At 38.1% G+C, this 26,129-nt stretch overlaps 1 protein-coding gene across 2 annotated transcripts in view; it reads left to right on the top strand.

Annotated features, from left to right (window-relative positions):
- RALA (RAS like proto-oncogene A) overlaps window positions 1-10,706 on the top strand; it is a 66,588-nt gene extending 55,882 nt beyond the window's left edge. For both annotated transcript variants that reach the window (XM_057733536.1, XM_057733537.1), the window contains exon 5: window positions 8,725-10,706. In XM_057733536.1, the coding sequence (XP_057589519.1) occupies window positions 8,725-8,847 (123 nt within the window). In that variant the 3' untranslated portion in view covers window positions 8,848-10,706. The remainder of the gene's footprint in view (window positions 1-8,724) is intronic.
- The last annotated feature ends 15,423 nt before the right edge of the window (window positions 10,707-26,129 follow it).

The raw sequence follows: 26,129 nt of genomic DNA, 5'->3' as shown, positions 1-26,129 counted from the left end.
ATGTATACTCTGTTTCCTCCTGTTTGATGTCTTGAGCAGGTTGTAGAACACACTGAAACCTACTTGAACTAAGGGGAGTGGGGAGGAGAGGTGAACAGTAAGTGTCCAAGCTCTGAGGCTTGCCGCAGTCCTGTAGTGTCACCTGCTGGTTATCAGAGGCCCTGGAAGGTCCGGTAGTGTGGGTTATCAGAGCTACACAGGACAGTAAGAAAAAGGTCAAAAACCAGACAGCCGTGTCATAGAAAAGAAATGCAAATCGCTTTTAAACTTGAAAAGAGGCTTATTAGTCTCACTTATAAAAAGGGAAGTGCAATTTTAAAATAATTTTTTTACCTGTCAATTGGAAAAAAGCAAGAAGGTTGATAAATAACACTGTTGACAGGAGTATGGGAAAAAAAAGAACTCTCATGTGTTCATGGAAGGGCAGTTTGACAATTATCTATCGAAATTATGACCCCAACAATTCAAGTTCTAAAAATTTATTATACAAATAAAATCATATATCCATACGTAAGTGTGTGTTCAGCAGTAGTCATTGAAGCATTATTTAGACACTGCTCTAAATCATGGTGCGTCATATAATGGAATACTGCACAGCCGTTAAAAGAAGTGAAGGTAGAGCTCAATGTGCTGATGTGGAATGATCTTCAGCATCAGTAAATGAAAGAGCAAAGTACAGAACAGTGTCTGTAGTTTGCTGCCATCTGTGTCTGAAACACATATCATACACACACAAGCACACATGCACGGGGGGTATGTAAGAAACCTAGTACCTGCAATTGCCATAAAGAACTAAGTCATAGGTAGATGCATTTTTTACTGCTGTGTTCTGAAGAGTGGCTACCAGGTAAAGTACCTCAGTGCCTAAGGAAAAGTAACTTGCAGCAACTCTTCAGTTTCTTAAATTTGGTTACATTTGCGTCATATATGTAAATTTTATATTTATACATATATATAATTTTTTTCTGAGGCAGTAATGTAATAACGTAGTTATAAGAGCTAATATTCTTCAGTGCTTACAAGAGCCAGGCACTGTGGCAAGCACTCACAGTTTCAACTTTAAACCTGTGAAGCATAGATACTCCTCTTATGCTGCCTTTTTAGATGAGGAAGCTGAGGTGTGGATAGGTTACATACCTGGCTCGAGGTCACAGAGTTGGTAGTGGCATCTGCTGGCTCTGGGTGTGGCCGGCTCTGGTGCCAATGTTCTTTCCTCTCTGTTTTACTCAAAGCAACGGTTGGAATGCAACTGGTATCTCCCATGTTGTGTGTCTTCCACCATCAGAAGTCTGATCAGATCTTTTGGGATTAAGTGTTAACATTGTCTCATTCTGTTAAATTGGAAGGTATCTTGTGTTGTTACAGAAAGTAAATACTAGCTCCCTAGGAGTCCTTAAATGCCCATGCCTTATCCTTATCAGGATTCCAAATAGACCAGTGGGTAGGACTTTCAAAGAGACAGATTTTAAAACTACCCTATAGGGCTTCCTAGGTGGCGCAGTGGTTGAGAATCCACCTGCCAATGCGGGGGACACGGGTTCGATCTCTGCCCCAGGAAGATCCCACATGCCGCGGAGCAACTAAGCCCATGCACCACAACTATTGAGCCTGCGCTTTAGAGCCCTTGAGCCACAACTGTTGAGCCCATGTGCTGCAACTACTGAAGCCCACGCGCCTAGAGCCCGTGCTCTGCAACAAGAGAAACCACCACAACGAAGAGTAGCCCCCACTCACCACAACTAAAAAGAAAGCCCGCGCACAGCAAAAAAAGACCGAACATAGCCAATAAAATTAAATAAATAAAAAGAAAGAAAAGAGTAAAGATAGTTGTACAACAATATGAATATACTTATAAAAATAAATAAATAAAACTACCCTATAAAAGCTTCATGACCATCAGAATTGTTGAGCTGAGGCCTGGCCTCTCTCTGGAGGCCATGCCTGTCACAGAGGGATCACTCAGAAGCTAGAGGACCGTCTGGGAAACCTGCTTATGTCCTCACTGGGTGCCAGGTCACCTGATGACCTTTCAGTACCCTTCTAGCTAAATGCTCTCGCTCTTTAAATCGTAACTCCAAAGTTGCTCTTAATTTTAAGAAACATCTTGGGGGGAAATGGAAAGGAATTATGCAAGTATATGTCAAAAGGGAGAGTATGATTTATGATGTCAAGAGAGCCAATTTTATGTTGGGGAAAGAATTTTATTAGAAATGTAGTGTATTGTTTTTGAAAATGTTTTTAATTTTTTTCTTTATACAAGCAATACATGAACATATGGTCATTGTATAAAGAAAAATACATAATACAGAGGAAAAAGTATAAGAAGTCAGTCCTGTCACTCCACCCAAATTCCTCTCACCTCCCTTACCACTGCTGACACACATGTATCTTTCCAGATGTTCACCTGCATTTAAAGACAGGCATACAGAATCTAAGCGAAAGTTTGTATTTGCTTGTTTTCCACCTGTATAAATAGGATTTGTGTGTCTGCATGTGTATTTCTGTGGTTTGCTTTTTAAATTTTACAACAAATAGATCGTGTAGTTCTTTCCGTGCCATTGCATATAGATGTACCACATTCTTTTTAAAATCTACAAAATGTTCCATAGTTAGGCTTTTTCATAATTCAGCCATTTTCCTATCAGTGACATTTAGATTGTCTGCTGTGTTTTCTGTTACATAATACAGTGAACTTTCTGCACGTGCACCCACACAAGAGTAAAAGCAAGGGTGCATTTAAAATTTCAATGACAAATAACCCTCCAGAGAGGCTGCCTTACACTCCCACTAGCAGTGTGAGAGGAAACCCTTTCCCCTCTACTTGCCAGGACCAATTAAAGAAGCCTTTAGAAGTTGCCAACAAGATTGGGAAATCATTTCTTTTAATTTGTGTTTCCTGATTACTAATGAGGCTGGACATCTTGTAGTTGATTCATTGGCCATTTGTAGAATTTCTGTGAATGTTGAAATTACTTTCTTCTGCTCATTGATGTAATGTGGCATTTATCTTTTTGGTTCATAAGCCCACTTTATGTTAAGGACATTAACCCTTTGTCCACTTATATCTGTTGTGGATATTGTCTCTTAATGCATACCATGTCTTTTTTTTCTTTAATTTTTCTTTAATGTATAGTTGATTTATAATATGTTAGTTTCAGGTGTACAGCACAGTGATTCAGTTATACACATATATATATTCTTTTCCAGACTCTTCTCCCTTACAGGTTATTATAAAATATTGAGTATAGTTCCCTGTGCTATAGAGGGAATACAATAGGTCCTTTTTATCTTTTTTTCCTGTGAAAGAAATGGAAAATTTTATTTGAGCCAAATTTGTGGATTATAACCCAGAATAGCATCTCAGAAAGCTCTGAGCACTGTTCCTGGTTATCTATTTTATCTATAGTAGTTTGTATATGTTAATCCCAACCTCTTAATTTATTCCTCCCCTTCCCCTTCTCCTTTGGTAACCGTAAGTTTGTTTTATATGTCCGTGAGTCTCTGTCCTTTTTGGAAATAAGTTCATCTTTTTTTTTTTAATTCCACATGTAACCAATATTGTATGATTTATCTTTCTCTGGCTTACTTCACTTAGTATGATCATCTCTAGGTCCATCCATGTTGCTGCACATGGCATTATTTCATTCTTTATTATGGCTGAGTAATACTCCAGAGAGAGAAAGAGAGTGTGTGTGTGTGTGTGTGTGTGTGTGTGTGTGTGTGTGTGTGTGTACACATATCACATCTTCTTTATCCATTCCTTTGTCAGTGGACATTTAGGTTGCTTCCATGACTTGGCTATTGTAAACAGTGCTGCAATGAACATTGGGGTGCATATATCTTTTTGAATTATGGGTTTCTCCAGATATGTACCCAGGAGTAGGATTACAGGATCATATGGTAACTCTGTTTTTACTTTCTTAAGAAATCTCCACACTGTTCTCCATAGTAGCTGTACCAATTTACATTCCCACCAACAGTGCAGAAGGGTTCCCTTTTCTCCACACTCTCTCCAGCATTTACTGTTAGTAGACTTTTTGATGATGGCCATTCTGAATGGTGTGAGGTGATACCTCATTGTAGTTTGGATTTGCATTTCTCTTATAATTAGTGATGCTGAGCATATTTTCATGTGCCTGTTGGCCATCTGTATGTCTTCTTTGGAGAAACGTCTATTTAGATCTTCTGCCCATTTTTTTAATTGGGTTGTTTTTTTATTGTTGTTATTGAGTTGTATGAGCTGTTTGTATATTTTGGAGATTAATCCCTTGTCGGTTGCATCATTTGCAAGTATTTTCTCCCATTCTGTGGGTTGTCTTTTCACTTTGTTTATGGTTTTCTTTGCTGTGCAAAAGCTTTTGAGTTTAATCAGGTCCCATTTGTTTATTTTGGTTTTTATTTCCATTACTGTAGGAAACTGATCCAAAAAGGTATTGCGATTTTTGTCAAAGAGTTTCTGCCTAGGTTTTCCTCTAGGAGTTATATAGTATCTGGTCTTACATTTAGGTCTTTAACCCATTTTGAGTTATTTTTTGTGTATGGTGGTAAAGAATGTTCTTAATTCCTTTTTTTTAACATGTAACTGTCCAATTTTCCCAGCACCACTTACTGAAGAGACTGTCTTTTCTCCATTGTATAGTCTTGCCTCCTTTGTCATAGATTAATTGACCATAGGTGCATGGGTTTGTTTCTGGGCTTTCTATCCTATTCCATTGATCTGTATTTCTGTTTTTGTGCCAATACCATACTGTTCTGATTACTGTAGCTTTGTAGTATGGTCTGAAATCAGGGAGCCTGATCCTCCAGCTCCACTTTTCTTATTCAAGATTGCTTTGGCTATTCAGGGTCTTTTGTGTTTCCATATAATTTAAAAATTTTTTTTGTTCTAGGTCTGTGAAAAATGCCATTGGTAATTTGATAGAGATTGCATTGAATTTGTAGATTGCCTTGGGTAGTATAGTCATTTTGACTATACTGATCCAAAACACAGTATATCTTTCCATCTGTTTGTGTCATCTTCGATTTCTTTCATCAGCATCTTACAGTTTTTGGAGCACAGGTCTTTTGCCTCCTTAGGTAGCTTTATTCCTAGGTATTTTATTCTAATTGCTATGATGGTAAATGGGATTGTTTCTTTAATTTCTCTTTCTGGTCTTTTGTTGTTAGTGTATAGAAATGCAACAGATTTCTGTGTATTAATTTTGTATCCTGCAGCTTTACCAAATTCATTGATGAGCTCTCATAGTTTTCTGGTAACATCTTTAGGATTTTCTATGTATAGTATCATATCATCTGCAAACAATGATAGTTTTACTTTTCCAATTTAGATTCCCTTTATTTCTTTTTCTTCTGATTGCCATGGCTAGGAATTTCAAAACTATATTGAATAAAAGTGACAAGAGTGGAAATCCTGGTCTCATTTCTGATCTTAGAGGAAATGCTTTCAGTTTTTCACCATTGAGTGTGATGTTAGCTGTTGGTATGTCATATATGTTCCTTTTTTATGTTGAAGTATGTTCCCTCTATGCCCACTTTCTGGAGATTTTTTATCATAAAATATTGTTGAATTTTATTAAAAGCTTTGTCTGCATATTGAGATGATCACATGGTTTTTATTATTTAATTTGTTAATATGGTGTTTCACATTGATTGATATGCAGATATTGAAGGATCGTCATAACTCTGAGAGAAATCCCACTTGATTATAGTATATGATCCATTTTTAATGTATTGTTGGATTTGGTTTAGCTAATATTTTGTTGAGGATTTTTTTATGTTCATCAGTGCTATTGGCCTGTAATTTTCTTTGTGACATCTTTGTGTGGTTTTGATATCAGGGTGACGGTAGCCTCATAGAATGATTAGGAGTGTTCCTTCCTCTGCAATTTTTTGGAATGCTTTCAGAAGGATAGGTGTTAACTTTTCTCTAAATGTTTGATAGAATTCACCTGTGAATCAAAAAATGGGCAGAAGAGCTAAATAGACATTTCTCCAAAGAAGACATGCAGATGGCCAAGAGGCACATGAAAAGCTGCTGAACATCACTAATTATTAGAGAAATGCTAATCAAAACTACAATGAGGTATCTATCACCTTACACAAGTTAGAATGGGCATCATCAGAAAATCTACAAACAATAAATGCTGGAGAGGGTGTGGAGAAAAGGGAACCCTCTTGCACTATTGCTGGGAATGTAAATTGATACAGCCACTATGGAGAATAGTATGGAGGTTCCTTAAAAAATTAAAAATAGGGCTTCCCTGGTAGCACAGTGGTTGAGAGTCCGCTTGCCAAAGCAGGGGACATGGGTTTGATCCCTGGCCTTGGAAAATCCCATATGCCACGGAGCAACTAAGCCTGTGTGCCACAACTAAGGAGCCCACGTGCCTAGAGCCTGTGCTCTGCAACAAGAGAAGCCACCAGAATGAGAAACCCACACACCACAACGAAGAGTAGCCCCCCCTTGTCACAACTAGAGAAACCCTGCGTGCAGCAAAGACACAATGCAGCCAATAAAGAAAGAAATAAATTTATTTAAAAAAAAAAAAAACCCACCTAAAAATAGAATTACCATATGACCCAGCACTCCCACTGCTGGGCATATACTCAGAGAAAATCATAATTCAAAAAGACACATGCACCCCAATGTTTATTGCAGCACTATTTACAATAGCCAGATCATGGAAGCAACCTAAATGTCCATCAACAGACAGATGGATAAAGAAGATGTGGTACATATACACAATGGAATATTAGCCATAAAAAGGAACGAAATTGGGTCATTTGTAGAGATGTGGACGGACCTTTAGAGACTGTCATACAGAGTGAAAACAAGTATTGTATATCACCACATATATGTGGAATCTAGAAAAATGGTATAGATGAACCAGTTTGCAAGGCAGAAATAGAGATACAGATGTAGAAAACAAATGTATGGACACCAAGGGGGGGAAAGGGGAGGGGTGGGTGGGATGAACTGGGAGATTGGGATTGACTCATATATATACATATATATATACTAATATGTATAAAATAGATAACTAATGAGAACCTGCTGTATAGCACAGGGAACTCCACTGTACAGTAGAAATTAATACAACATCGTAAAACAACTATATCCCCCCCCCAAAAAAAAATTAAAAAAAAAAAAAAAAGAATTCACCTGTGAAGCCATCTGGTCTTGGACTTTTTGTTGGGAATATTTTCATCACAGTTTCAATTTCAATAATTGTGCTTGGCCGGTTCATATTTTTCTGTTTCTCCCTGGTTCTGTCTTGGGAGATTGTACCTTTCTAGGAATTCATCCATTCTCTTGGCATATAGTTGCTTGTAGTAATCTCTTACAGTCCTTTGTATTTCTGTGGTGTCGGTTGTAACTTCTTTTTTGTTTCTGTTTTTATTGATTTGAGTCCTCTCCCCCTTTTTCTTGATGAGTCTAGCTAAAGGTTCATTGATTTTGTTTTTTTCAAAGAACCAGCTTTTAGTTTCATTGATCTTTGCTATTGTTTTCTTTGTCTCTCATTTATTTCTGCTCTAATCTTTATGATTTCTTTCCTTCTACTAACTTTGGGTTTTGTTTGTTCTTCTTTCTGTCGTTGCTTCAAAGTATAAGGTTAGGTTGTTTGAGATTTCTCCATATTTTGTATACAAGGTATATTTTGTATTGCTATAAACTTCCCCCTTAGAACTGCTTTTGCTGCATCCCATACATTTTGGATTGTCATGCTTTCGTTTTATTTGTCTCTAGGTATTTTTTTGCTTTCCTCTTTGATTTCTTCAGTGATCCATTGGTGTTTAGTAGCATATTGTTTAGCCTCCACATGTGTCTGTTTCTACAGTCTTTTTCTTGTAGTTGATTTCTCATCTCTTACCATTGTGGTCAGAAAAGGTGCTTGATGTGATTTCATCAAATTAAATTATTTGTTTTTAATCTTATCAAGTTTTATTCTAGAAGTGGTGATTTTTTTTAACTCTGAATGCAAAAGTGTGACCCATAAAAGTTATTCATCTACTCATCATCCACACACTCATATTTGTGTACACACTGTACTCATATTTGTGTACAATGTGAGTCCACATCTTTCCAGGCCTTTCCCAGTGTGCACTCAGACATTTGTTATTGATATTGAACTTATGAATTGTTACACTAGTAATTTTTAAATTATTATGCGAATATCTCCCATTATTTGCCAATCTAGACATCAAACAAGAATTGATAAATCCTCAAATATAGTGCAACAAACAAAATTGTTTTCTAGTGCCTGGTATCAGAACAATAAAGGAAGCAGTCATTTCCCACAGCTGTTTTTTTAAAATGGGGCTGAAGAAAACCAGGTTATTAAATGTAAATTTTATTAAACACAAATTAGTTACTTTAAAATATTAATTGCTAAAATACATTTACTAAAGTTACTCAGATGTAACCCATTGAGTTTTATCTGTGTAGCTATCCTCACTTTTAGTGGTTTTTTCATTTTTATCTTGAAAATTCAGATGGAAAGATTAGGTTATATTATGTAAACACATTTTACTAAATTCGTTTTTCCCATTTCCTCAGTATACTTGGAGAAGCAGGCTTTAGCTGGGTGCTTTCCTTTCCCTGTAACTCCCCAAACAAGAGCTCCTAAATATTCATATAATATTCCCAAGGTTTACCGTTGTGATTCAGAGAAATACCGATCACATATTATCTACTTGCTTTATTTATCCTTTTTTCTTTTCTAGGTATTTTTTGATTTAATGAGGGAAATTCGAGCCAGAAAGATGGAAGACAGCAAAGAAAAGAATGGAAAAAAGAAGAGGAAAAGTTTAGCCAAGAGAATCAGAGAAAGATGCTGCATTTTATAATCAAAGCCCAAACTCCTTTCTTATCTTGACCATACTAATAAATATAATTTATAAGCTTTGCCATCAAAGGCTCAATTGACTGAAATTACTTTAACATTTTGGAAATTGTTATGTATCTCTAAAAGCATGAATTGGAACTGCACTGAAAGTCAAATTCACTTAAAAAAGAAATTAATGTGGCTTCACCAGGAAGCAAAAGTTCATCTTATTTCATAATTGCCTACATTTATCACGGTCCTGAATGTAGCGTGGGCACTTGTGTTTTGTCGGCAGCCTTTCTTGAACTGTTCAAGAGGTGAGATGGGGGTGGACAATGGGAGGAAAGGCTACTTCCTCTGGTTTATTATAAAGCTTAAATTTTATATCATTTTAAAACGTCTTGGTCTTCTACTGCCTTGAAAAATGAGAATTGTGAACATGATAGTGAAACTGTACTACTTTTTTTAACCATTGTTATGCAAAATATAGAAGAAAAAGTTACTGGCATGATTGTTGCATATAGTTCAATTGAGAGTAATTCATCTGTGAACCTGCATTAATTACCTGGTGATTAACTTAGAAAAGTGGTGTAAACTTGTACATGGAAATTTTTTAATATGCCTTAATTTAGAAATGGAAAGATACCCGATTACATCATTCTGGGTGTGTCCTCACTTTGCGGTGGGCCCGTTGCCCACGTGTCCTGGTGAGAGAGTATATGTCAGGATAGATGACAACTTTTGTATAGAAGATTCTCGAGGAATAACTGCTAGGAGTCTGTCCAAATTAAAAATGTGTGCCATACTCTGGTTCTTGAAAGTAAGGTTCCAGAGCTCCTTGATTGCTTTTAATTAACTGTTAGGTTGTTTAAAATGAAGGGCCAGCATATACTTGTAAGATAACTTTAGACTGTGAGGATTCAGCACCAGTTATGTCTCAGTGAACCCTCTTTCTTTAAGATGCTGGTCCCTGGAAATCCCTTTCTGCAAGTGGTGAGCATGTGTTAATATTCTGATCTCCCTGGAGCAGGGCACAGGAAGCGCGTTGACAGTGCTAACGCGTTTTGCACTAGAACACTTTGGAAAAGTGGTCATGCTGCCACCTGTTAACTTCTAAATCTGTATTCCCGAGGTTGCAGTTTGGCTGCACAGGAGTTACTAGGAGTATTTGTAGTCTGTGTTCGTAATGAAGAACACTGTAGCTATATTTTCCTAAAGTTAACATCGACCAACCCAACCCAAGGATAGTGCAGAGAACGTTTGGCACCAAACAGTAGACTGTGTCCCCATTGTATTGGTGTGCCCGCTGGAGGGGCATAATTTCCCGCTGGAGAGGGTAATGGGAAATTTACCACTGTCACATTCTTCTTTTCTTTGGAATGGGACTAAGACAGTTGATTCAACAAAGTTTTTCTTTCTTTTTGCTCAGTCTTAATTTCAACAAGTCAAAGATGTGTTCAGGTATTCCAGGTAACAGATATGTACGTAAAGTTAACAAAAATAGACTATTTAGGAACTGAACTCTTTAGATATTACATCCGGCTTGTCATGTTAAATATTTGTCCTTAAAGGGTTTGAGATGTACATCTTTCATTTCATATTTTTCATAGGCTATGCTGTGTGCAGAATTATAGTTACCAATGTAAGCGCGGTCCCGCGGGCCCAGCCATCTCCATGTGTACTTGTTGCGGTTTCATTTAACCAGGGGTCCTAACCACTAACATTGTGACTTTGCTTTGAGACCTTTCCTCTCCTGGGTACTGAGGTGCTATGAAGCCAAATGACAAAGATGCATCACGTGTCTTAGGCTGATGCCACTACCCAATTGGTTTATTTGCAATTTGAGCCATTTAAAGACCAATAAACTTTCTTTTTTTTAAATGTTTGTGGTGTTACTTGATGTTTACAATATGACACGTAAAATTCAGATTTATCAACCTGGGCATCCTTACCAGAGACTTGAAAACAACTAAATCTTTTGAGCTGTTAGGGACTTCTGTGTAAGATGACATCTGTGCCAGATTTCCTCGGTCACAGGACCATCATTGCTCAAGTTTAACCAAGGCTCAGAAATGGAAGAACCCCACGTGCACAACTGCAGGGAAGACACTCTTCTGCTGTCCCAGAAGTCACAGATGTGTACGTTACTTTTAGAATTCTGCTCCATTCCAGAGTGGGTGGGTGGCAGCTTTATATTCATTTTCTGAATCAGAATGATCCCCAGAGACACTTTAATTTCCAAATTGTGGCAGGAGGAACCACTCCCTACCATTTCATCACTCTTCAGGCCACTCTCTCACATTTGATGTCAGCTGGGAGATAGTGGCCTGTTCACAGTCACGCAGCCTGTGGGTTAGAGATGGTGTGGCCCAGTATTGAACACAGCGCTTCAAAATCCACTGTAATTTTCTACTTCACTCATAAGCTGTGCCAGAATGAACACACTTAAGTTATAACTGGCATGATTTTAACCTCACTGTGTGGACCCATTTTTAACACCAGTAAGGGGCATGATGTTTAACATTATGTACCAAACAAAGCTTAGATTAAGTTGTCATCTCAAAGTGAATCGGGATGTCATTTTCAAAGTTCTGTGACAAGGATGTAAAAAAATTTGGCAACCTTATCTAACTGCCTTAAAACTATTTACTAAAGCTTTTACCAAAACTTCCTCTAAAGTTTTCAAAATAATCCTTTTTATTTAATCCAGTATTGGAAGTCCCCTTTAGCAAATTACTTTGGAAGTGAAGAGTGGCGGGTAAATGGAGGTCTTCCTTCATGCCCTCAGTTTTCAATAGGTTTTTAATGGACTACCTACTGTGGGCACTGCTGGGAATACAACAGATGGAAGGACAGATATGAGTTTGGGATAAGTACAGAGATTCACACTGAAGAAAGTACCTGTGTATTCCATGTATAAGGAAAGGAAAAGACGTTTTTAAAAAATTAGAGATTAAGTCTAGGTCTTCTTATCCTGGGCTAGATCCCCTATTTCTTATGATTGTAAATTCATATAATAGCAAATATATAGTGTATCCTATATGCAAGATATTGTAAAATCACAATATAGTTGCAAAAACACAAATATGGGTTTTTTTGGCCATGCCATCCGCAGCTTTACAGGATCTTAGTTCCCTGACCAGGGATCACACCCAGGCCCCCTGTAGTGGAAGCACAGAGCCCTAACCACTGGGAAGCCAGGGAATTCCCTATATTTTTTAACTTGATAGCACCTACCTTGTAGGGTTAATATTATCAGCCCCTATTTTGCAGATGGAAAAACTGAGGCATACAGCAGTTGAATAACGCCCAGGGCCACAAAGCTGGTGAAATTATTAACTGGGATTGGAAGCAAAGAAGTTTGTCTCCCAAGTCCCTGCTCTGAACCACCGCACAGTGAAGGAGGAGAGTGGAGACTAGAGTTAATTATTCAATGACCTGTACTAACTTAGGAAACATCCAGGATTCCCCCAGGGCTGCAGCCGCGTAGTCAATGATTGTCTTCAGAGAGCTTGCAGAGGTTGCTATGAACCGGAAGAGGCCTCTTGTGCTTAGAGCCTGGTTGCTAAGAGAAAGATCAAGTGTGGCAGGGAAAACCTTGCGCAGAGCTCAGCTGTGAAGTCAGCCTTACAGTGCTTTTTCCATAACATCAGTAAAGAGGCAGCATTCTTTGGCAGGCTAGAAGCCTTCATCCCATATTTCTTTAACTGCAAAATAATTTCCCAGTCCTTTGCTCCAGCAGCCCTGTGTGCAGCTGTTGTGGACAACTGCCTGTAGATTGGAGGTGGGTGGGGAGGGATGTTCAGCCATCTGTATTCTCAGTCCTTACAGAAGCACCATTTCTGGGGAGATGGAGGGGCCCAGAGAGCACTTAACTTCTGTTTAAGACAGACCATGAAGGTCCAGTGGTTAGGACTCTGCACTTTCACTGCTGAGGGCACGAGTTCGATTCCCAGTCAGGGAACTAAGATTCCTCAAGCCATGTGGCCAAAAAACAAAATAAAATCTGTTTAAGAGAGGCCGTGAGATCTGTGATAACTTGCACAGCTAAACTGATAGAAAAACAAGATTACTTTTATCGAAAGCCCCAAGGAAAGCAAACAGCTGTTTAGATGTTTGCAAGCTCCTAGCAATTAGAAAATGCTCCTACAGGCAAAATGTTTGCAACAGCCAAAAACAGTCAAGACTTGTTGAATTGGAAGGGAAAGGAGCAGGTATGAGAACTAACTTCTCCTGGGCCTCTGCTGGGAGAGGGCTTCTCTACAGAAGAAGTACAAGGAATTGCAGGCTGTTGCCCTGAGCGTTGTACCATCACATGCCAACTCTGTTGTTTATGACTGATCTCTGTAACGGACACCAGATTTGCTGGAAAGGTATTGAGATGGTTTCCCTGGACACCTAGAAATTGGCTTAAAAGGGACCTTAGAACTTGCCTTAGAATTCAAGTCTCCTTAGTCTCCTCCAGTCGATTTCTAATAAATAGAGATGAACTGAAAGCATGTGGGTACATACCCTGTGACATAGAAGGCACTCAATAAGTGTGACTCTCACCAGCGACACATCTCATCCCCACTCACGTTCAAGGCCCACCTCAGACATCCCTCTTCTTTGCAGCTGGTAGACAGTTGGGATATAAAATAGTGGGTGGGTCTCATAGCCAAAAGATATGTGGTTGTTGGCCAAGGTCGGGGGAAAACACATCCTGGGGGGGGGGCAATATGGCAGGATCTATTCAAATATAGAAAGCACATACCTTAATATCCACAAAATTCCCCTTTTCTGTATCTCTCTAAAGAAACAATTGCACACGTGCCCAGTCATGCACAGATGGTTCATCAGAGCACTGTTTACTGGAGGAACACTGAGAACTACCTAAACATCGAGGAACTGAGGAATGGCTAAATAAACCTAACTTAGTCCGACAATCAATACCATATAGCAGTTTGAAGGAACGGACTAGAGATATTTATCAGCACAGAGAGATCTCTACAATATGCTTGGGTCAAAAATTCATCTTCCACCATGATACAAACATTATAGCTTTTTTGTAAAACCCATATACGAACAACATCATATACATTCTATGAGTTTATCTTGAGAAAGCTATTTTTTTTTTTACATCTAGATGGATATACCTGGAATACATAATAATAGTTACCTATGAGAGGATGGTGAAAAAGGAAAGGATTTGAGGGTTTAAACTTTATCTTATCATTTTTAATGAAGTATGCATTCATGTATTATTCATATAACTGAAATTAAGTTTCTTAAATATATGATTGCATGTAGCCCACAAAGGCTATCTAGAATACATAGAGAACTCTCAAAACTCAATATTAAAAGAAAAAACAATTAGCAAATGGACAAAAGACATGAACAGATTATTTCCCTAAATGGCAAATAAACACATGAAAAGATGTTCATCACCGTCTGCCATTAGGGAAATGCAAATTAAAGACACTGTCAAGAGAGAAGACAAGTCACAGACTGAGAGAAAATATTTGCAAAAGACACATCTGTTAAAGGACTGTTATTCAAAATATGCAAAGAACTCTTCAATCTCAATAGTAAGAAAATAACGCAATTTACCAAATGGGCCAAAGGCCCTAACAGATACCTCACCCAAGAAAATATACAGATGACAAGCACATGAAAAGATGTTTCACATCACATGTCATCAAGGAAATGCAAATTAAAACAAGGAGATACCACTACACACCTATTAGAATGACAACAGCGAGTGCTGGTGAGGATGTGGAGCAAAAAGAACTCTCAATTATTGCTGATGGGAATGCAAAGTGGTACAGACATTTTGGAAGAGTGTTTGCTGGTTTCTTCCAGAACTATAAATATACCCTTACCATACGATCCAGCAATCACACTCCTTGGTATTTACCCAAAGAATCTGAAAACTGACATCCACACAAAAAATTGCACATGGATTCTTATAGCAGCTTTATTCATACTTGCCAAAACTTGAAAGCAACCATGATGTCCTTCATAAAGTGAATGGATAAACTATGGTACATCCAGACAGTGGAATATTATACAGCACTAAAAAGAAATGAGGTAGCAAGCCATGAAAGGACATGGAGGAAGCTTAAATGCATACTACTTTTGTGAAACAAGCCAATCTGAAAAGGCTACATACCATATGATTTCAACTATATGACATTCTGGAAAAGGCAAAACTATGGAGACAATAAAAAGATCAGTGGTTGCCAGGGGTTAATGAGGAATGAGAGATGAATAGGTGGAACACAGAGGATTTTAGGGCAGTGAAAACACTCTGTATGGTACTGTAATAGCAGATGTACATCATTATAAATTTGTCTGAACCCATAGAATGTATGACACCAAGAGTGAACCCTAGGGTACACTATGGACTCTGGGTGATGAGGAGGTGTCAGTGTAGCCTCCCCAGTTGTAATGAACGTGCCCTCTGGTGGGGAGTGTTGATTATGGAGGAGGTTAAACGTGTGTGGGAGCAGAGGGTATGTGTCTCTCAGTTTTGGTGTGAACCTAAAACTGCTCTAAAAAATAGTCTTTTTAAAATGTGCAGAAAAATCTATTTGCAGATGACATGATGTTGCATATAGAAAATCCTATAAAGAAAATCCTTTATTGTATGTCAATTGTATCTCAATAAAAGTTCTGTAAAACAATAAAAATAAAAAACAAACAAAAAAGAAAATCCTAAGGAATCCTTGAAGGAATCCATTGAAAATTATTGGAACTATTAAACAAGCTCGGCAAGACTGCAGAGTAGAATATTAACGTATAAAAATCAGTTGTATTTCTATACACTAGCAATGAACAATATAAAAACAAATTTAAGAAAAATAATTCCATTTACAATAGCATCAAAAGAGTAAAACACAGGAATAAATTCAACAAAAGTGAAATGTATGGTCTGAAAACAAAAACAGAACAAAAAAATTTTGTTGAAAGAAATTAAAGATGACCTAAATAAATGGAAAGACATCCTGTGTTCACGGATTGGAAGATACAATATTGCTAAAATGACAATAGTACCTAAAATAATCTACATATTCAATGCAATCCTTATCAAAATCCCTGCAGATTTTTTTTTTTGCAGAAATTTGCCAACTGTAAAATTTACATGTAAATTCAAGGGATTCAGAATAGCCAAAACAGTGCTGAAAAAAAAAATTCTTGATTTCAAAAATTACTACAAACCTTGAGTAATCAAAACTGTGGTATTGGCATAAGAACAGAACAGACAAACAGATCAATGGAATAGAATTGAGAGTCCAAAATCAAATTCTCACATTTATAATCAATCTATTTTGGACAAGGGTACCAAGACAATTCAATGGGAGAAAATAGTTTTTCAACAGAATGGCTCTGGGACAACTGGATAGCCATAAACAAAGGAATGAAATTGCATTCCTTCTTTATACCATATACAAAAATTAACTCAAAATGAATCACTGACCTAAAATATGAGAACTAAACTACAAAATTCTTAGAAGAAAAGAGAAGTAAATCTTTATAACTTTTAGTATGCAAAGCCTTCTAAGCTATAATGCACACGTGCGCGTGCACACACACACACACAAAGAAAAAATAGTTGAACTTCATTAAAATTTAAAACTTTTGTGCTTCAAAGAATACCACCAAGAAAGCATAAAGACAACCCACAGAATGGAAGAAAATTTTTGCAAATAATATATCTGATAAGGAACTTGCACCTAAACTATATTAAAAAAAAAAAAACCAACATTAGAAGACAACCCAATTTAAAATGGACAAAAGATCCAAGTTAACATTTTTCCCCTAAAAAAGAATATATGCAAATAACCAATAAGCCAATAAGCACATGGAAAGATGCTCAGATGCAGAATCAAGATGGTGGAATAGAAGGACGTGGAACTGACTTCCTCCCATAGATACATCAAAAACACATCTACACGTGGAACAATTCTTACAGAATCCCTACTTAACACTGGCAGCATATCTCAGACGCCCAAGATTGCAAGAAAGATCTCCACATAAGGGGTAGGATGAAAGAAAAACCAAATAAAAAAGAGGAATCAGGACAGGACCTGCACCCTTGGGAGGGAATTGTGAAAGAGGAAAGGTTCCTGCACCCTGGGAAGTCCCTTCACCAGAAGGCAGATCAGCCAGGACTGGAGGGGGGAGCTTCAGAGGCTGGGGGGAGAGCACAACAGCCGGTTTGCGGCAGGCAGAACAGGGCGAGACCTGCACAGAGTGTCCGTGTCACCTCCCTGCACTCCACAGACTGACTCACATCAGTCTGCATGCGAGGGCTGGATCCTGAGATTCTGGCTTCAGGGGACAGACCCAGGAAAAGACTGGGGTTAGCTACACAGGCGACGGCCTGAAGGGGCTGGAGCACGGTACGGGCCACAAATCGGGGTTCACACGGAAGAAGACCAGGCCCACCATAGAAGCAAAGTGCCATTGTTAAGAGGTGCACAGTGCGGGAGGGGGGCCCTCCGTAGCAGCCTATTTCTCAGTGTGCTGTTGGCCAGCATGGTGTCACCTCTATGAGCGGAGCAGGCACGTGCCAGCCAATTGCCCACATGTGGAGGCAGGGCTGAAATCAGTGCTGAGCCCCAGGGGCTGCATGACTTAGGAAACAGGACTGAAACCTGAGCCCTTTCCCTATAGCAGTGCCATCGGAGAATTTACGCCACCACCACCAGCTCTGTAAACTCAGCACCTGTGGGACATCCGAGCGGACTATGGGTGCTCCCGCAGCTGGGATGGGTCTGGCCTTAGCAGCTGTGGGCTCTGCGGGCGTGCACAGGCGGAGGCTGGGCTGGGGTGTGGGCTCCACAGCTCCCTTGCAGATCCAGGTGCATGACTACTGTGGTCCTGGAACCTGACTTCAGTGGATCTATGCCTACAGATCTTCACGGGTGGCTCTGTGAACACAGTACCTGAGGGGCACCCAGACTGATTGCCTGCATCCCCACCACTGAGACGGGATGGAGGGCACTGTGAACAACAGTGCTGTGAGAGTCTGCACAACAGGCGACAGGTGACACCACGGAGCACACTCATAGGTGGAAAGCTCCATCAGAGGAACGCCCAGCGGCCCCTCTCCCAGTGGGAGCACTTCAATCCCGCCCACCTCACACTGCAGCTCAGAAATAGATCTGGGGGCCTCTACTTCAACAACTGTCACAACTGTGACAACCACAGAGCAAAAAGGAGCCCCCACTCAATAGCCAGTGCAGGCTGTGGTCATCACAACACTAGTCACACCCCCTATCAAGGGGATAACAGCCAGCACAGGCTGAGGAAAGACACGGCAGACATCCATACTAAAACAGCCCTCGCACCAAACATATTAGGCTCACAAAAGCCACAGAGAAACACTCCCACATAAAAACAACCCTTCAAGACCACAGTAGAGGGGCTTCCTAGGTGGCACAGTGGTTAAGAATCCACCTGCCAATGCAGGGCACATGGGTTCAAGCCCTGCTCTGGGAAGATCCCACATGCCACGGAGCAACTAAACCTGTGCGCCACAACTACTGAGCCTGTGCTCTAAAGCCTGCAAGCCACAACTACTGAGCCCAATTGCCACAACTACTGAGCCCGATTGCCACAACTACTGAAGCCCACATGCCTAGAGCCAGTGCTCTGCAACAAGAGAAGCCACCACAATGAGAAGCCCACACACCGCAATGAAGAGTAGCCCCCGCTCACCACAACTAGAGAAAGCCTGTGCACAGCAACAAAGACCCAACATGGCCAAAAATAAAATAAGTAAATAAATAATTTTTTAAATGGCAATAAATACATATGTATCAATAATTACCTTAAATGTCAATGGACTACATGCTCCAATCAAAAGACACAGAGTGGCAAATTGGATTAATAAAGAGAGAGGGCCTACAATATGCTGCCTCCAAGAGACCCACTTTAGGGCAAAGAACACACATAGATTGAAAGTGAGAGAATGGAAAAAGATATTTCATGCAAATGGAAATGACAAGAAAATAGGGGTCGGGATACTCATATCAGACAAAACAGACTTTAAACCAAAAGCCATAAAGAAAGGTAAAGAAGCATACTATATAATAAAAGGATCAATACAAGAAGAGCATATATGTATCCAATATAGGAGCACCCAAATTCATAAAATACTAACAAACATAAAGAGAGAAATTAATGGGAATACAATAATAGTAGGAGACTTTAACATCCCACTCACATCAATGGATAGATCTTCTAGACAGAAAATCAATGAGGTAACAGAGATCCTAAATGGTAAAATAGAAGTCAGACTTAATTGACATTTTTAGGACATTACATCCAAAATAACAAAATACATATTCTTTTTAAAGACACATGGAACATTCCCTAGGATTTATCCATACTAGGGCACAAAATAAGCCTCAACAAATTTAAGAGTATAGAAATTATTTCAAGCATCTTTTCTGACTATAGTTGAATGAAAATAGAAATCAACTACAAAAAAGGAAATAAGAAAAAAATGATTACCTGAAGACTTAACAACATGTTGCTAAGAAACCAGAGGGTCAATGGTGAAATCAAAGAGGAAATTAAAAAATACTTTGAGACAAATGACAACGAAAACACAACCATATGAAAATTTGTGGGATGCAGCAAAAGTAGTTCTTAAAAGGAATTTCATAGCAACACAGATCTTCCTCAAAAAAAAAAGCCAAGAAAAATCTTAAGTAAACAACCTAACCTACCACCTAAAAGAATTAGGAAAAGAAGAACAAACAAAACTTAAAATCAGCAGAAGGAAGGAAATAATAAAGATCAGAGAGGAAATAGAGATTTTAAAAAAATAGGAAAACAAACTCAATAAAACCAAGAGTTGATTCTTTGAGAGCGTAAACTAAGTTGACAAACCTCTGGCCAGGCTCACCAAGAAGAGAAAAAAAAAAGAGAACCCAAATAAACAAAATAAGAAATGAAAAAAGAGACATAACAACTGACACCTCAGAAATACAAAACACCATAAGGGGATACTATGAACAATTATATGCCAACAAATTCAACAACCTAGAGGAAATGGACAAGTTTCTAGAAACATACAGCCCACCAAAACTGAATCAAGAAGAAACAGATAACTTGAACCGACCTATCACTAGAAGTGAAAGAGAATCTATAATTTTAAAAACTCCCCACAAACAAAAGTCCAGGACCAGATGGCTTCACAGGCAAATTCTACCAAATCTCTAAAGAAGAACTTATACTGATCTTTCTGAAACTCTTCCAAGAAACTGAAGAGGAGGGGACATTCCCAAAGACATTATATGAAGCCTTCGTCACTGATACCAAAACCAGACACATCACCAAAAAAGAAAATTACAGGCCAATATCTTTATGAATATAGATGCTAAAATTATCAACAAAATATTAGCAAAATGAATCCAACAACACATAAAAAAGATCATACACTGCAGCGAAGAGGGATTCATTCCAAGTTCACAAGGATGGTTCAACCCAGGCAAATCAATGTGATACATCACATCAAAAAAACCAGAAACCACAAACCACGTGATCATCTCAATGATCGTTCAGAGAAAGCATTTGACAAAATCCAATATCCATTCATGATAAAAACTAACAAAAGTGGGTATAGAGGGAAACATCTCAACATAATAACAGCTATTTATGACAAGCACACAGTCAATATAATACTAAATGGTAAAAAGCTGAAAGCATTCCTACTAATTCTGGAACAAGACAAGAATGCCCACTCTCACCTCTGCTATTCAACATAGTACTGGAAGTCCTAGCCACAGCAATCAGAGAACAAAAAAGAAATAAAACCTATCCAAATTGGAAGGGATGAGGTAAAATTGTCATTATATGCAAATGGCATGATACTACATATAGAAACCCCTAAAGACTCCACACAAAGACTACTAGAACTGATAAACAAATTTAGAAAGGTAGCAGGATACAAGATTAATAAACAGTAATTGGTTACATTTCTTTACACTAACAATGAAATATCAGAAAGGGAAAGATAAACAAAATGAATTTCTTTTCAAATCACATCAGAAAAAAAAAAAAAAAGCCAAACTTATGAATAAACCTGACCAAGGAGGTGAAAGACTTATACACTGAGAACCACAAACATTGATAAAGGTAATTGAAGAGGACTTAAAGAAATGGAAAAATAGCCCATGTTCTTGGATTAGAAGAATGAATATTGTTAAAATGGCCATACTACCCAAAGCAATCTACAGATTTAATGTTATCCCTAGCAAATTACCCATGACATTTTTCACAGAACTAGCACAAATAATCCTAATATTCATATGGAACCATAGGAGCCCCAGAATTGCCAAAGCAATCCTGAGGGGAAAGAAAAAAGCAGGAGGCATAACCCTCCCAGACTTCAGACAATACTACAAATCTACAGTAATGGAAACAGCATGATATTAGCACAAAAACAGACACATAGATCAATGGAACAGAATAGAGAGCCCAGAAATAAACCCACACACCTACAATCAATTAATCTTCAACAAAGGAGGCAAGAATATATGGTGTTGGCCAAAAAGCTTTTTCATAACAGCTTATGGAAAAACCTGAATGAACTTTTTGGCCAACCCAATACAATCGGGAAAAGACAGTCTCTTCAGCAAGTGGTGCTGGGAAAGTTGGACAGCTGCATGTAAATCAATGAAGTCAGAACACATCCTCACACCACACACAAAAATAAACTCAAAATGGATTAACGACCTAAATGTAGGGCCAGATACTATAAAACTCTTACAGGAAAACATAGACAAAACATTCTTTGACATAAATTACAGCAGTACCTTTTTGGATCCACCTCCTAGAGTAATGAAAATAAAAACAAAAATAAAGAAATGGAACCTAATCAAACTCAAAAGCTATTGCACAGCAAAAGAAACCATACAGAAAATATACAACCCACAGAATGGCAGAAAATATTTGCAAACGTAGCAACCAGCAAGGCATTAATCTCCAAAATATGCAAACAGCTCATGCAGCTCAATATAAAAAAACAACCCAATCAAAAAATGGGCAGATCTAAATAGACATTTTTTCAAAGAAGACATACAGATGGCCAAATAGGCACATGAAAAGATGCTCAACATGGCTAATTATCAGGGAAATGCAAATCAAAACTACAATGAAGTACCATGTCACACCAGTCAGAATGGCCATCATCAAAAAGTCTACAAACAATAAATGCTGGAGAAGGTGTGGAGAAAAGGAGACCCTGCTATACTGTAGGTGGGGATGTAAATTGGTACAGCCAATATGGAGAACAGTATGGAGTTTCCTTAAAAATCTAAAAAATAGAGCTACAGAGGATATGGCACTTCCACTCCTGGACATATATCTTGGGAAAACCATACATCAACAAGACACAGGTACCCCAACATTTAGTGCAGCCCTGCTTACAACAGCCTAGACTTGGAAGCAACCTAAATGTCCTTGGAAGGAAAAAATGGATAAAGCAGATGTAGTACATATGTACAATGGAATAAACTCAGCATGAGGCCAGTTGCAGCAACTCGGATGGACCTAGGTACGCTCATACTAAGTGACATAAGTCAGAGAGAGAAAGAGTAATCATATGATATCACTTATAGGTGAAATCTAAAAATTGGTACAAATGAATTAACTTACAAAACAGAAACAGAGTCACAGATTTAGAAAACAAATGTATGGCTGCAAAAGGGGAAGGGGAGCAGGGAGGCATAAACCAGGAGGTTTAAATTAGCATCCATACCCTTCCATAGAGAAAATAGGTAATTGATAAGGACCTACCGTATAGCACACAGAACTCGACTCAACACACTGTAATAACCGAAAAAGAATAATGAGACTGGTAAGAACCTGAAAAAGAATATAGAGGTGTTCCAATCTCCTCTGTCACAACACAACCTTTCCTAGACAACACCCCTTCCAGGGCCACTTCACAAATTCATATGCTGGCAGGTTCAGAGAATGTTTCTCCCTTCTCCTATGCCTCTCTTTTCTGAGCTGCAACACCAACCACACAATCTTCAAACGCTTTGTTCCATCCTCAAGTCAGTGCTTCAAATAAATTTTATCTAGACTGAATGTTCTAAGCTCAAAATCCTATGTTACTATAGTTAACCTACATTTACTTAGTGCTATATGCCAGGTGCTACAATATGCACTCCACATGCATTATCTCATTTCAAAGACCGCTTTGAGAGGCAATACCATCATTATCCCCACTGGCACAGCCACTATGGAGAACAGTATGGAGGTTCCTTAAAAAACTAAAAACAGAGTTGCCATATGATCCAGCAATCCCATTCCTGGGCATATATCCAGACAAAACCATATTTCTTAAAGATACATGTACCCCAGTGTTCATTGCAGCACTATTTACAGTAGCCAGGACTGGAAGCAACCTAAATGTCCATCAATGGAGGAATGGATAAAGAAGATGTGGTACATATATACAATGGAATATTATTTAGCATTAATAAGAATGAAATACTGTCATTTGCAGCAACATGGATGGACCTGGAGAGTGTCATAGGGAGCAAAGTACGTCAGACAGAGAAAGACAAATATCATATGATATCACTTATATGTAGAATCTAAAAAAACAAAACAAAGATAAAATGAACTTATTTACAGATGAGAAACAGACTCACAGACATAGAAAACAAACTTAGAGTTACCAATGGGGAAAGGTTGTAGGGAGGGATAAATTAGGAGGTTGGGATTAACATATACACACTAATACATATACAACAGATTGTCAACAAGGACCTACTGTATAGCATAGGGAACTCTACTCAGTACTCTGTGATAACCTACATGAGAAGAGAATCTGAAAGAGAATAGATATATGTATATGTATGACTGAATCACTTTGTTATTTACCTGAAACTAGCAGAACATTCTAAATCAACTATACTCCAACATAAAATTTAAAATATTTTAAAAGCAAAAATAAACAAATGGAACCTAATCAAACTTACAAGCTTTTGCACAGCAAAGGAAACCATAAAGAAAACAAAAAGACAACCTACAGACAGGGAGAAAATATTTTCAACTGATGTGACTGACAACGGCTTAATTTCCAAAATATACAAACAGCTCACACAATTCAATATCAAAAAAATAACTAACCAAATTAAAATATGGGCAGAAGACCTAAATAGACATTTCTCCAAAGATATACAGATGGCCAAATAGGCACATGAAAAGATGCTCAACACTGCTAATTATTAGAAAAATGCAAATCAAAACTACAATGCAATACCTCCTCACACCCATCAGAATGACCATTATTAAAAACTCTCAAAAGTAACAAATGCTTATTTGGAGAGGATGTGGAGAAAAGGGAACCCTCTTACACTATTGGTGGGAATGTGAATTTGTACAGCCACTATGGAGAACAGGATGGAGGTTCCTCAAAAAGCTAAACATAAAGTTGCCATATGATCCAGCAGTCCTACTCCTGGGCATATATCCAGAGAAAACGATAATTCAAAAAGATACATGCACCCCTATGTTCATATCAGCACTACTTACAATAGCCAAGGCATGAAAACTATACTTAAATGTCCCTTGACAGATGAACAGATGAATGGATAAAGATATATATATATATATATCTCACACATATATATAATGCAATATTACTCAGCCATAAAAAAGAATGAAAAAATGCCATTTGCAGCAACATGTTTGGACCTAGAGATTATCATATTAAGTGAAGTAAGTCAGAAAAAGAAAGACAAATACCATATGATATCACTTATATGTGGAATCTAAAATATGACACAAATGAACTTATCTACGAAACAGAAACAGACTCACAAACATAGAGAACAGGCTTGTGGTTGCCAAGGGGTTGGGGGAGGGGAAGGAAGGATTGGGAGTTCGGGATTAGCAGATGCAAACTATTATACAGTATGGATGAATAACAGGGTCCTATTGTATAGCACTGGGAACTATATTCAACATCCTGTAATAAACCATAATGAAGGAGAATATGAAAAAGAATATATGTATTCTTTTATATTCTCTCTATATATGTAACTGGATCACTTTGCTATACACCAAAAACTAACACAACATTGTAAATCAACCATACTATATAGTGTGTGTATATGTATATACACACACTATGTATATACTATATATATGCATATATACTAACTATGCAGACTTGGCAAGAAGTCTTTTTCTGACTTACTTCACTTAATATGATAATCTCTAGATATGGAAACTATAAGTCTTATATACTGCTGATGGAAATAAAATTAAAGTCTTTATAAAAGCAAAAAAAAAAAAACGCTCAATGTCTTTAGTCATTAGGGAAATTCAAATCAAAACCACAATGAGATCATACTTCGCACCCACTAGGATGGCTATATTAAAAAAGACAGATAATAAATACTATTGGTGAGGATGTGGAGATATTAGAATCTTCATACACTGTTAGTGAGAATGTAAAACAGTATAACTGCTTTGAAAAACAGTTTGGCAGTTCTCGAAAAGGTTAAACATAGAGTGATCACATGATCCAACAATTTCACTCTTAGGTGTATACTTAAAGAGAACTGGAAACATATGTCCATGCTATAACCTGTACATAAATGTTCACAGCAGCATTATTCATCACAGCCAAAAAGTGGAAACAACCCAATGTCCCCATCAACTGACAGATAAACAAAGTGGTATACCCATACAGGGAATATTATTAAGCAATAAAAAGGAAAGAAGTACATGCTACAATGTTACAGAGCAAAAGGTTTGCTGCTCCATGTGCATAGAAGCCAATACTATGGCATTGGCTTTTGAGGGAAAAAAAGCTTTATTGCAACATCAACCTGCAAGGAGACAGGAGCCATGGTTCAAACTTGTCTCCTCGAACTGGGGTTCATGCAAACTTTTATGACTTAGGGGAGGATGGATTGGTATGTATTGTAGAAACACTGGTGGGGCAGGTTTCAACTAGAGGGCTTTGGAACTTAGCATTTATGGGAAGATATAGTAGGAGGCTTCAGCACTGAATCTTCTTGGGCAATGGACCCTTCGCTTCTGAAAGAGTTCCAGTATTCAAATTCCAATCATGTCCCCACAGTTTAGTTCAAGGAGGGATGGGGTGGGGGTGAAACTTTGGTTCCGGGTATTATTTGAGCTCAAAATTTTCTCTTCTGTCTATGTTTTGCATGATTTATGGTTTGGCTCTGTTGTCTCTGAAAAAAACTCAGTATCTTTTTATTGACACAGTAGGACCAGTTTGAGCTTGTCCTACAGTTGCAGCAACATAGATAAACCTTG

This window comes from Hippopotamus amphibius, chromosome 4, assembly GCF_030028045.1.
Source record: "Hippopotamus amphibius kiboko isolate mHipAmp2 chromosome 4, mHipAmp2.hap2, whole genome shotgun sequence".
NCBI lineage: Eukaryota > Metazoa > Chordata > Mammalia > Artiodactyla > Hippopotamidae > Hippopotamus > Hippopotamus amphibius.
Note: the sequence above shows the minus strand (reverse complement) of the source record. Positions and strands in the feature narration are given on the sequence as shown.